Consider the following 13,926-nt stretch of genomic DNA (forward strand, 5'->3'; position numbering starts at 1 on the left):
GTTACTGCTGTCCCCGCCCTTCGCCACTGCTGCTGTTACTACTGGACCCATTCCACTGCTGCTGAATTTACTGCTGTCCCTGCCCTTCGCCACTGCTGCTGTTACTACTGGATCTGCTCCATTGCTGCGGTTGTTACTGCTGTCTTCGCCCTCCGCCACTGCTGCTGTTACTACTGGACCCGCTCCTTTGCTGCGGTTGTTACTGCTGTCTTCGCCCTCCACCACTGCTGCTGTTACTACTGGACCCGCTCCTTTGCTGCGGTTGTTACTGCTGTCTTCGCCCTCCACCACTGCTGCTGTTACTACTGGACCCGCTCCACTGCTGCGGTTGTTACTGCTGTCCCCTCCCTCCGCCACTGCTGCTGTTACTGTTGGAACCTCTCCACTGCTGCTGCTGTTACTGCTATCCCCGCCCTCCCCCACTGCTGCAGTTACTGTTGGAACCTCTCCACTGCTGCTGTTGTTACTGCTGTCCCCTCCCTCCGCCACTGCTGCTGTTACTGTTGGAACCTCTCCACTGCTGCTGCTGTTACTGCTGTCCCCGCCCTCCCCCACTGCTGCAGTTACTACTGTCCCCTCCCTCCACCACTGCTGCTGTTACTGCTGGACCCACTCCACTGCTGCTGTTGTTACTGCTGTCCCCTCCCTCCACCACTGCTGCTGTTACTGTTGGACCCACTCCACTGCTGCTGTTGTTACTGCTGTCCCCTCCCTCCACCACTGCTGCTGTTACTGTTGGACCCACTCCACTGCTGCTGTTGTTACTGCTGTCCCCTCCCTCCACCACTGCTGCTGTTACTGTTGGACCCACTCCACTGCTGCTGTTGTTACTGCTGTCCCCTCCCTCCACCACTGCTGCTGTTACTGTTGGACCCACTCCACTGCTGCTGTTGTTACTGCTGTCCCCTCCCTCCACCACTGCTGCTGTTACTGCTGTCCCCGCCGTCCACCACTGCTGCTGTTACTGTTGGACCCACTCCACTGCTGCTGTTGTTACTGCTGTCCCCTCCCTCCACCACTGCTGCTGTTACTGTTGGACCCACTCCACTGCTGCTGTTGTTACTGCTGTCCCCGCCCTTCGCCACTGCTGCTGTTACTGTTGGACCCACTCCACTGCTGCTGTTGTTACTGCTGTCCCCGCCCTTCGCCACTGCTGCTGTTACTGTTGGACCCACTCCACTGCTGCTGTTGTTACTGCTGTCCCCGCCGTCCGCCACTGCTGCTGTTACTGTTGGAACTTTTCCACTGCTGCTGCTGTTACTGTTGGGCCCACTCCACTGCTGCTGTTACTTTGGAACCACTCCACTGCTGCTGCTGTTACTTCTGTCCCCTCCCTCCGCCACTGCTTTTGTTACTATTGGACCCCGTCCACTGCTGCTGTTGTTACTGGTGTCCCTGCCCCCAACCACTGCTGCAGTTACTGTTGGGCAACTACCCATAACCCCCCAACTTCTGCTGTCACTGCTGGACACCAACCCCCCACAACCCTGACGATTGCCCTTACTGATGGATAACCACTGCATGCAACTGCTGCTGTTACCACTGGACATCACCCACCCTTCACCCCCACTGGTGCTGTTGCTGCTGGACTCCTTGCACCAAGACTCCGAAGCTAACAGATGGACCGGGTGCAAACCTGGACCACGTCCAAGGCCAGACAAAAGGTGGCCCCATGGTTTAGCGATGCCTCCCTGGAGATTCTCCTCCAGGCTGCAAGGGAACGGCAGGAGGTCCTCTTTCCAATGGATGGCAAGAAGAGACCCTCCTGCTAGACCATCCAAGACTGGACAGAGTTCACAGAGGAGGTGAGCAGCAGTGGGGTCACCACCCGGAACAGGGTCCAATGCCGCAAAACGGTCAATGACCTCCTTCTCTCTGCCAAACTGAGTCCTCCATATCAAACTGCTCTTTGGGGCTTGCATGTGGCTATGTTGGAAGAGCACTATATTGGGAGGGAGTGACCGACCAGAAGGTGAAAAGTCCGTGAGGCATCAACACATCCTGTCAGATACATGGCTGTATCTTAGCAAGAGGCCACCTTCTTTCATAATTCACCCCCATTATGAACCTGAGAGCAGAAGTGAGGAGGAGTCATTTGGGTGACCCCATCAGGAGACAAAACGCTATCACTAACCTAAGTGTCCTGTTGTTCTTTATGCGAGTTCTAACTGAATCTCTCTTTCTGCTTGCAGGGGAAACATGCCCATAACACCAGGGAGGTATCGAGGACTGGCCCTGGGATCCCTGATGTGCATCCTCTGACACTGGAAGAGGAGGAGGCTCTGCAACTAGCAGGGGCCCAGGGTGACCGAACAATCATGGACAGTGAGACTGGAGTGTCCACACAAGAGAGTGAGGAGACATTGTGTTCATGTGTCTTCCACCACACTTCTCGAGATCCACATCGCAAATGGCTGGCATGACAACATCTGAACCACCTAACCCCCAAATATTCATGTTCTCTCATGGAGGTCATGGTACATTGGAGCAAAGTGCAGCCATTGGGACAGAGGGCCTACTGTTGATCTCTGAGGAGGAGGAGAAACAGAGGATGCACCATCACATCATTCACAGATACTTTCACGTTGGTGGGTTTGCGCTCGGGCTTAGATTCAGGGTCACACGCTGGTAACAGCACCACACACGCGCCCAAGCACTGACAGAGCTGTGACTGTAGCCGAGGCCCCTGACAGTTGGAGGACTGTGGCAGGCCAGGCCCATGCTGAGCCCCTGACTGATGACAAGCCTCTGGTGTCGGCAGCACAGAACAGGCTGGAGTTGCACAGAGAGGTAAGGGAACATTTGATGGAGCTGCCAGAAACAATGTGTGGCTATGAGTGGACAATGGGGGAGTCCATCCATGCCATGAGTGCTGTCATGCTCAGGTATGGCTTCCTCCTGCACCTATGCAGGAGCCCCTCAGCCAGTCTGGGCCCTCCAGGCCTCAGACACAGAGAGGACGCTTGCCAAAGTCATCCCAGGCTAAGGGGCAACCCGATTAGCAGCCTGCCTCCATCTCAGCTGCCAGCACAGGGGGCGCACTGCGTAGAAGCACATGAAGGCATAAAAAGAGCATCTAGATGCACTTAGGGCATCATGGATGTTTTAATTGTGGCCTTTTCATTGGTTGCTCCAATTGCGTGGATCAATGGAGGTTAAAATCATTGCTGTAAATGGTTTATGTTTTCACTGCTGCCTTGTCAGATGCAACCTTCACCCTTGCTCCCTCAATGGGCTGCCAGTGTGGGCACAAGTCACATTTGGTCAACGTCTCAGATGTGTCAGAGTGCATAGTGAACCTGGGCAATAGGCACTGGAGTACAATAGGAAGAAAGCAACAGGCGGAATACAGTGAAGTCAGTCTTTATTGAGTTCACAGTGAAAGGCCATCATACAGACAGGAAGCGGGTATGTACGACATTGTCCAGTGCCTCCCTTGCACATCTCTCAATGGCCCTGGCCTCTGGTGCAAGGGAATCAAAATACAGTGCTATCTGCTCAGTAGGCTCCTTCACATCCTCCTCGACGGATGAGGACTGGTGATCAATCATGTCCTCTTCAATGCAAGGCCTCCATCTCTGCTGTGCTAGATTGTGTAGAGTACAGAAGACCATCACAATACGCGAAACCCTCGCTGGGGCATACTGCAAGGTTCCACCGGATCGACTGAGGCACCGGAATCTAATCTTCAGCAACCCAGTGGCCTGCTCGGTGGTTGCTCAGATGGACTTGTGGCAGGTGTTACAACTGTTTTCTGCTGCATTGGAGGGTGCCTCACTGGCATGAGTAGCCATGCCTTCAATGGGTATCCCCAAGAATCCATTTCTGAAGGCAAGTGAGTAGCCTGAAAAGCTGAGGCATCTGGGACATTTGAAGTATGGAAGCATCTGGCTGCTTCAAGGGAAGCGGGCACATACCTGCAGGAAACGTCATTGGTGGTTGCAGACCAGTTGAAGGTTGATGGAATGGAAGCCCTTCCTGTTGATGAAGGCGGCTGGCTGCTCAGTGGGAGTCTTGATAGCCACATGCATGCAGTTGATAACACTTTGCACCTGAAGGAATCCAGCGATGGCCCCGAACCTGACGGCCTTCTCGGCCTGATTGTGGGTCCGGATCTACATATACTCACCGGCCCTCTTGATGCAGCAGTGGGCTGTTGCTGGGAGACCTGGAAAGATTCAGGTACATAGAAGTTGAGTGCCACAGTGATCTTCAGGGCCATGGGATTGGGTGTCCACTGAAGCCCATGGTTTGCAGCTTGTCCTGCAGCTGGGCACTTTAGTTGGTGATGGCCTCCTTGGAGAACCATAGTGTTCACTGACACTGCCGTTCAGACATTTCCAATTAGTTGAGGAGAGTCTATTACACTTTCTGGTGCAGATAGGCCTTTTAGCATGGCCAGCGGCTGGTGCTCCCCTATTGGAGCTTCACAGATGTGCCCAGCCGTATCCTGCCCTCCCTCCCTCCCTCTGAACCACTGCTTCACAGCACGGCGGGGGGGGGGGGGGGGGAGGGGGGGGGGGGGAGCGGGAATCCATAAAGACTGGGTGTATGAAACCAATGCAACCTTTTCTCTGCCCCTCCTGTGCGCTGTCCTTGGAGAGATGATCTTGCCTTACTCAGGATCTTCCCGTTGCTACTCGGCTGAAGATGCGCTAATGCCCCTCAGCGCCAACCCTTGCAGAGTGCCCAGCACCTGTGACTGTGCCCACCTTTGCAGAGAGCCCAGCGCCTGAGACTCTGCCCACCTTTGAAGAGAGCCCAGCACCTGAGACTGTGCCCACCCTTGCAGAGAGTCCAGCACCTGAGACTGTGCCCATCTTTGCACAGCCCAGCACCTGAGACTGTGCCCATCTTTGCAGAGAGCCCAGCACCTGAGACGTGCCCACCCTTGTAGACAGCCCAGCTCCTGAGACTGCACCCACCCTTGCAGAGAACCCAGCACCTTCAATTCGATGCAAATGCATCCTAACTAGCTGTTCAGCAATTCATATTGCAGTCCCGCTATGGCATAGCAGCGACAGCGCCTTGGAACCTTCCTACTGTTGACATAATTCGGACCTGACATCACAATGTCAGATTTCCAGGTGAGCATGTCCACCCCGATTTTTTGCCCCCCCACCAAACCTCCACTCCCACTCCTGCTGGCCAGATAAAATTCTGCACTATGGCACTGATTTTACTATTGAGATAAAAAAAACCCAGAAAATTTCTGTAAAGGGCAGCTGATCTTCAATGCCAGTTTTACAACAAGACACCAAGTTACAAGCTACTCTGTAATGTCTGGATTGCATCCCCTTTAAATAGCCTTAGGATTTGTGGAGTTTCCCCAATTGAATAGAGCAAATCTGTGTCTGAAATACACACAGAGCCTTCATTGAGTTATTAATGAGGCAGGAGGGAGCATTAATGGCATTTTCTCTCAGAATGACCAAATGCCCAAGGAGGTTGGTACTGTGCCTTAAGCCAGAACTCCTTCTCAGAACTGCTCCACCTGCCTTGTTGTTGGGCAAAAAATATCTTATATTCTAGTTAAACAGCTTATAGATAAAAAGAGAAAATAAAACCTCTTTAAAAATTTGATTCTATTATAAACTTAAACTTCATTGAGGTGAGGTGGGAAATAACATCTCAAATGAACAAGCCCGTTGGGCTTCTGGGCCCTCTGGAGAAAGTAAAGTGCTCATTCTCATTATTTCATCCTTAAACAAGATTTTCCATGTGCCATAGTATTGATGCAACTGAGAAATCGGTTGGCTGCACTGCCAACTAAACAGTATATTGATTCTCATTACAGTCATATTAGCAAATGGTGGCTCCCCGGTCCATGTTCTTGGCACCACTGAAACAGATGTTGGAAATTTGGAAAAGCAGACTCTGAGAAAAGACTGAGAAGAAGCCAGTCTTAGTAAGTGATTAAAAAAAGTTCATGGTGTCAGGCAAGACCCCCATCTGCAAAGACTGAAGCACACATTATTTCGCCACATGAACATTAAAACTTAAAATTGTGGCTGGGAAGAAAAGAGGGCCTATCACAAGGAATTGCCAAGCCCCTGACTGGAAAGACATGCTAGCAGACAGTTTTGGAACAAGGGACCCAGCCCTTGCTTCCCCAATACAAATGAAGAAGTGGTCAGACCAGTTTAGGTCACACGACTGGCTGGCTGTTGGTTTTTTGAATTTGAACTGGCCACGGAATTTTGAACTCAGAAAGCTGTTTACTCCTGGACTGGAAAAGACCTCTCTCCTGTCTGCTCTCATCTTGCTCTCACCAGCTTCAGAAACCACTGAAAACAAATGAACGGCAAGAGAGAAAAGTCTCCTATAGTGAACAAAGTTTAAGAAGAAAACTGGGCCCCAATGAAAAGCAAAACTACCTACAATCAAGGACCCTACAGCGAGCTCGAAGTACAGTAAAAAAAAACCCTCTTCAGAGATTATCTCAAACCTCTCCATTTTATTTTCCTTCTCTTTTCTTTCTCTATTGGCATGTGCATATCGCGTATGCATGCTCGCGTGGGGTGCGACGTGTATCTGGAGGCGTTAACCAAATTAGTTTAAGTTTAAGGATTAATAAATTTCACTTTTCTTCTTTAAACCTAAGAAAACCTGGTGTGCTCATTTCTTTGCCTTATAATTGGAAAGCTGTGAACAAGGATTCTCCAAAGGTGGGAGCTCAAAACACAGTGTGTTTAAAATTAAACCCAGTTACAATAAGAACAGGTGAAGACAGTAAAGGACCCCCAGACACCTTTCTCAAAAAAAGGACATGGATTGAAAAAACAAATCCATATTTGCAGGAGAGTACTGCAAAAAGGCAAAGAAATTTGAAATCTTTACAGTGAGTTAGATACTAAAAAGGCACATTGGCCTTTAGAGATGAGGAACTGACAGGGATAAGGCACAGTCTTGACTTACTATGGCAAAAGGCCAAGCCCCTTCAATTTCAAAATATTCCTGTCGCCACTGCAAGGAGGGAATTGTGATTACTTCCAGAAGGTATAAGTGGTAGCCAGGATAGGGGAATCCAAGCTGCTTGCAAGATTTCTTAGCACTTACTGGTTGAAATGGCAAAAAACATTGCTTTTATTACTATAGTTCAACATAGTGCATGAAAAGTAACAGGGCACAATTATTAGTGTTTTGTAAAATGCATCAGAACTGTGCTGAGAAAGTAATGTTTGTCCATGTCTTTTTATTCAGAGTCACTCAAACATTTAATGCCTTAGGCATATAGAGTTAGCCTGGATTTAATGAAATTAATATTGTTTTGACAAAAGGTGAACTTGTACAGTGTAGTGAAAAACGATGCGTGTTAATACTCAAAGAGTAAGAGCAGAGCCCACTAAACAAATGCTGTTTGATTCATTGCTGTTGTATCATCAGTTTAAAATGGAAAAAGTAAAACAGCTGTAAAAATTGCATCTCAGTTTTTTCAGTCCATGCAACTTTGATAATTACAAGGTAATTTTTGGTTATCACATGGTCAGTAATCTGGCAGAGCAGAACACTCGCCCATTATAGAACCCACCTGATTTTCATTCCATAAGTTAGCTCCTACAACAGGAGGGCAATCTGCTCTGTCAGATATTGCCAAGGTGAAGATGAAAATTTATCCCTTCCCTTCTCCATAATGTGATTCACAATTAAGTGGTATTGAGCCAATTTAGCAAATTAAGGTAATTGTTTAGTAAATGTAGCTCCTATTTGTTATATGAATGGAACACCACTAAAATGAATGGAACACCACTAAAATGAATGGGACAGCACTAAAATGAATGGGACAGCACTAAGATGAATGGGACAGCACTAAAATGAATGGGACAGCACTAAAATGAATGGGACAGCACTAAAATGAATGGGATAGCACTAAAATGAATGGGACAGCACTAAAATGAATGGGACACCACTAAAATGAATGGGACACCACTAAAATGAATGGGACACCACTAAAGTGAAAACAGAAACATGAATGCTGATAAAATTTATTTACAGTACCTGGAATCTTTTATCTGGATCCTTGTCCAATATAAAGGTTTCATTGGACGACGTGGTTCTATTATAGGCTTCCTTGCACGTATGTCCGTAGACAAGCTGAGATTAGGAAAAGTTGAATTTCCTGCAAGTCCAAATGGTGGGGGTGGAGGCGGCGGTCCACAGCCTGGGAGAGGAGGCGGAGGTGGAGGTCCACAGCCTGGGAGAGGAGGCGGAGGTGGAGGTCCACAGCCTGGGAGAGGAGGCGGAGGTGGAGGTCCGCAGCCTGGGAGAGGAGGCGGAGGTGGAGGTCCGCAGCCTGGGAGGGGAGGCGGAGTTGGAGGTCCACAGCCTGGGAGAGGAGGCGGAGTTGGAGGCTTGCAGCTTGGGAGTGGAGGCGCAGGTGGAGGCTCAAAGCCAGGGAGTGGAGGTGCAGAATGTTGAGACTGGTCTGAAAGTGATGGTGATGAAGAATGAGGTGGAACAGGCAGAGATTCTGACTCTTGTGAAGTTGCGGTTTGTGAGGATGATAAAGCTTCCTCATTTATAGTATTTAGAGAGCAAGTTGACTGACAATTCAAGTTCAAGGATGCAAGGTTCAGCTTTCCTGGGGTACTCAGATTGCTTCTGGCTATTTTGCCATCATCTTGGTTCGACTGTATGAATGTTTCTCTGTCAGTTTGAATGCAAACATTGCGAAATGTTTTTGGCTGAAGTTCATCTGCAGTACAAACAGCAATGTCTCTTGTTACAGATTTTCCCTCTTTTGTTTTATTTTCCAATTTATTTTTCAGTTGTGCAACAGTTTCTTGAAGTTTAGCTATTGCTTCAGCATGTTCCCCACGGATATGGAAAAGTTTCAACTCAAAATCATGCTGTTGAGAAACAATATACAAATTAATATCAACATAAATGAAACACACTTATCTAAGCATATAATGATGTTTTACCCCTTAATTAGATATTTGCTGCTTAGGTTTGACAAGCATTTTTGTGTTGAAGTTTTCACTCTAAGTAACAAGATTGACCTTCAGAGTGGCTTCACCACCTAATTTGGGTCAAGGCACGAGTTCTGCTCACTATGGTGAACCTGAACTAGCTTCCTAGGATGGGGCTCATTAAGAATGCAAGATGAACTCCTGGTAATACTGGTGCCACGCTGAGGAATCCTGCAGATGCTCGGAAATGATCTGCAGAAGTGCTGTAGCAGTTAAGCCAATGCAGCACCAGAAATGGAGGAAGCAATTCTGAAGGAAGTAGAAAAGCTACAGAGCTACTTTTGTTACAAAAATTCAAGAAAAGGCTCTTGTGGCACTGCAGCCCCTTCAACGTCATGTAGGAGGAAATAAAAAGAGTGGAAGAGGTGGCCACCTCTAGACACTCCCCCTATTGTTTATCAGCAGGCTTCCTTCCATTGTCCCATCATGTACCACAACCTACCGCGGTAGTAGCACTTCAACCAAATGGTAGGGAAATCAGCTGGTTTTCCTGACCACCCCCACTATCATTTAAATACAGCAGGCTGGTCAAGCGCCAGGCAAGCGAATTTCCTGCTAGGGAGGGGAGAGAGAAGAAAGCTTCTGACAGTAGTCACCAGTTTCGGATTGCAGATCTGGTGGTAGACCACACATTTCCATATTCCTACCTCCTCCATTATTGATGATTGTAGTGCAATAAAACCTAGGCCTATACATTTCAACACATTTGTTGGGTTTGCATTATTCCATTTTGCTAGTTGGGTCTCTAGCTTTTGGCTGATCTCAAGATGCATGTGTTTAAAGCATTTTCCACCAGACAGTAGCTAAACAATGGACTTAATGAGGCACATGTCACCTTAGCATTTATACATTGCCATTGTATTTCTGACCCCATACTACCTATGAGACCAGAGCCTTGAAATTCTGCAGGGGCTCTACAGATACCTCCAGCAGAACCTCCAGGAGAATGGCATATACCCAGTTATACTGCATCTTCATCACTTTTGGGAGATTCTTCACTATATTACAAGCAACAGAATTTCTGTCCGGCCCTTACAAAGCAAATAACGAGCAGGGGTTCAAACCAGGGACTGGGACTTCCCAAGCAAAGAATTCCCACTCCTGCTCAGTTAGGATCCAACATTGCATTGGTGCTGGTATGCTTAGTGAATGGAGGTGTACAGGCCTCCACAACGGTATATATAGGCCCCACTGGTGGGATCAAGATGATCAGGTGCATCCTTGAATAGCTCAAATTTTTTTTCCCCATCCAGCTTACTCTGCTTAATCGGGGGCCAACAGGATAATTGCCAAAGTGGCACGTGTACCATCTGGCATCTTGCTAATGAGGCACACACTCATTAACTCCACAAACTCCAGTAGGGTCAGTACTGTTTGGCACCAGAGATATGTACCTTTGCACAAATCCTACAAGCGACGTCCCTGGAGGACACCATCAGGTGAGCTCCCAGCTTAACTGCTGGGATCAGGAAATAAGGAATTTTGGAGCTCAGATATTTATTCAAAGTATTGCTACATAACCAATTCCTGTATATTTGTTTACAAAATATGATCCATATATTGAGTTATATTTACATACTAAAGCGATACCAAAATTTTAGAAGAGCGTGACAAATACATTATAATTACAACTTTTACAATCAGGATGAGTAGCTACCTTCCTTTGGAAGCTGGATTATTAGATAGCTATCTTTGTTTTAATTACACTTTTTGTTCAATTTGCCACTATAGTACTGTTAAAGAACAAGAGATAGCAAGAGAGAAAATGAAATAAATATAGTAAGATGAAAGAAGGATGAGACAGTAATTTAAAACTCAAGGACCGAGATTTGCCATGGAGGCGGTGGCTCTGCCCACTGGCTGGAAAGTTGGGGACGAGCCCACCTCCACCAGCCCTGGAAGCCACAACACTATTTTGCGTGGCTCAGGCAGTTAATTGCTTGAGGTTGTGGCTTCTGCCTCTTGGAGGCAGGATGTCCCACCACCAACAGCAGCCAGCCAATCAAAGGGCTGGCAGCTCTTCAGTCCCAGTAGCACCAGTGGAAGCGGTGGCTATTGCTGGGACTGCAGCCAGCGCTGGAGCCAGCCAGTGATGGAGGCCAGAGAAGGTGGTGACTGGGACAGGCCCTGGTGATGGGGGGGGGGGGGGGAATCAAGTGGGGGCAGACTGTACCACTGGGGGGCCCTCCATGAGGCACAGTGTGCCAGATCAGGATGGACCCCCTCCTTCTTCTGAGCCTGCAGGTAGGCCACCAGGTTTTACTGGGCGGCCTCCCCAGGTGGTAAAGTGTCCATCCGCTGCTGGCAAAATACCAGCGATGGCAGGAAGAGCCCCTTAAGTTGCCATTAATTGGTATTTAAGGGCCTCAATTGGCGTAATGGCAGGCGGGTCATGCACCACCTCCCCCGCTGATGCTAAAATATCAGCGGAGTTGGGTAGGCAATGGGCGTGACATCCCACCTGATTTTACAACCCCTGCCTCCTAGCCTGCCAGGGGTTGTGGGGGGGAGGGGGCGGGGGCAGGGGAAGGGTGTAAAATTCCAGCCAAGGTTTTTTTATGCAAACTGAAGCATTATTAAAATATTATTTTGTAATTATTGATTGCAAAAATGTGTATGAAACTTTGGTTACTTGCCATAATGGAATCCTACACAGTATACCAGCTGGTTTGTGCAAAACTAAGCCTAACTCCATAAAAAAATTATTTTGCAAAAATTGAGTTTACAGATTGAATCATAGAATCGTTACAGCACAGAAGGAGGCTATTCAGCCTGTCATGCCCCTGCCGGCTCTCTGCAAGAGCAACTCACCTAGTCCCACTTTCCCCGTAGCCTCGCAAATTTTTTCTCTTCAGTTAATTATCCAGTTGTCTTTTGATGGCCTCGATTGAATCTGCCTCCACCATGCTCTCAGGCAGTGTATTCCAGATCCTAACCACTCAGTGCATAAAAATGTTATTCCTCATGTCACTGTTGCTTCTTTTGCCAATCATCTGAAATCAGTGTCCTCTGGTTCTGGATCCTTCAGCCAATGGGAACAGTTTCTCCTTATCTACTCTGTCCAGATTCCTCATGATTTCGAAAACCTTCATCAAATCTCTTTTCAACCTTCTCTTCTCCAAGGAGAACAGCCCCAGCTTCTCCAGCTTATCCACATAACTGAAGTTCTTTATCCCTGGAACCATTCTCATGAATCTTTTCTGCACTCTCTCTAATGCCTTAACATAGCTAAGTCATAGATAACATGCCCTAGATAATGGGAAGTTCCTCTATAATTAGTGAAGTACTTTGTGCATTTGTTAATGAGGCCTAAAATGTTCCCAAGCCTTTGAGGTAGTTCAGATCATTACAATGCCGAGACTTGAGCAAAATAACTACAACAAATACAAGTATGAGAACAGAACACTATTCCAGGTGAGAAAAAAAAATCTTTTTGCTGACAATAGAATTGTAAGACAGTGAAATGAAATAGGCAGAGGAATGGACAAGTAAGGATGTATGGAGAACTTGCTAACAAAATATCAGATACTTCCAGTGTCATTGTTCATGGTGAGTTCATGTTGGAGTTTATGCTTTTGCAGTGGGGAAAAGGAGGTGGAGAACTGGTTGCAAAAAGGATTTGGAAAGAATTTCAACAGTGATGCACTCAGAGATAGTGAAGTGCTTAAGCTGTTTTCAATCAATTTCTGGAAAATCTGAACCAAAGAGGCAGGACAATTTTTGATTTGAGATATTAAGTTGGCATTTACTATATGCAAAACTTCTAGTATGTTACTAGCAAATCTCCTCAGGCATTGTTCAAGGCAAAATAGATGACACATGATTTTAAAATGGTAACAGTATTATGCCTTATAATGCATAATCATGGCACGTACAGTGTAGTGGTTCATGGCCCAAGTCCTGCATGAAATAGGACAGCAATGCTGCTGACAACAGGAGCAATGTGTCAAACTACTGCATTCCTGGTGACAAAGCCAATAGAGCTGTCCATAGCATTCCTTAAAATTTCCATGAACCCACCATCAGATCAATTGTTTCTACTGGTGGGAGACACTAAAAGGCAGAGCTCCACTAACCATGGGGTGTGGAGAGCAAAGACTTACTGTTGATGAGAGGAGCAGTGATAGAGCCATGATTTCAACAGAAGAGATTTCCACTACTTTATCTTCCATGATGAGCAGGGGAGCTGGATTAATTAAATAGCTTTAAGTTGGCACAAGCATGGTAGGCTGAATGATACAACACAGAAGGAGGCCATTCTACTGATTCTATGAATCTATTGTTCTGTATTTGGTAGGAAATAATCTACTGCAATAATACGCAGTTTCTGTCTGGACTTTTCTGATTGGTCGGTGGGTTGAATTGGTGGGCAGAGCCAGCACACAGCAGAAAGTTTATCAGCTCCATTTTCCACTGCGAGGGAGGTGAGTTGTGCAAATGAAAATTTCTTTTGGTAATTAGATTTGGCTCCAAATGAGACATCAGGTGTACAGTGGATATGTTCAAGGTTTTCACACATACAGTGAGAGGTGTGTTTAGTATGCATTTGCAAGACTACAATATAAAAATGAGAGACTTTGGAGGTAAAATTTAAATCATGTAATATTAAATAGAGAGACAATGAGGTTATATATAGCCAATATAATATGAGAGAGAGGTAAAATATTATATAAAAGAGAGAGACTGAGGTAAAGTCTAAGCAATGTAATATAGGGATCACAGATGGAGACTCATTAAAAAAAAAATTGGCAACTTCTGTGGGGTTTGTTGGTCTTGGTTTGTGGAATGTTTTGTAAATCCAGTGAAGTTTTCCACCAGTGGGCTGGCTGTTGGTTGATTAGATATTGCAACATTTTGTTGTAACATTAAAGCACCGAGTGTGTTGAGTGACAGTTTTTTGATCGATTCAATTCAAGGCACCTGGTGAATGGAGAAGACGCATCTTTGGTGGTAG

The 13,926-nt window shown here is 46.8% G+C and overlaps 1 protein-coding gene across 2 annotated transcripts in view; it reads right to left on the minus strand.

The window, feature by feature from the left end:
- fmn1 (formin 1) overlaps window positions 1–13,926 on the minus strand; it is a 578,693-nt gene that overhangs the window by 316,023 nt on the left and 248,744 nt on the right. For both annotated transcript variants that reach the window (XM_068039414.1, XM_068039415.1), the window contains one exon: window positions 7,999–8,849. In XM_068039414.1, coding sequence (XP_067895515.1) covers window positions 7,999–8,849 — 851 coding nt within the window. The remainder of the gene's footprint in view (window positions 1–7,998; window positions 8,850–13,926) is intronic.

Source organism: Heterodontus francisci, chromosome 9 (genome assembly GCF_036365525.1).
Source record: "Heterodontus francisci isolate sHetFra1 chromosome 9, sHetFra1.hap1, whole genome shotgun sequence".
In the NCBI taxonomy this organism is placed as follows: Eukaryota; Metazoa; Chordata; class Chondrichthyes; order Heterodontiformes; family Heterodontidae; genus Heterodontus; species Heterodontus francisci.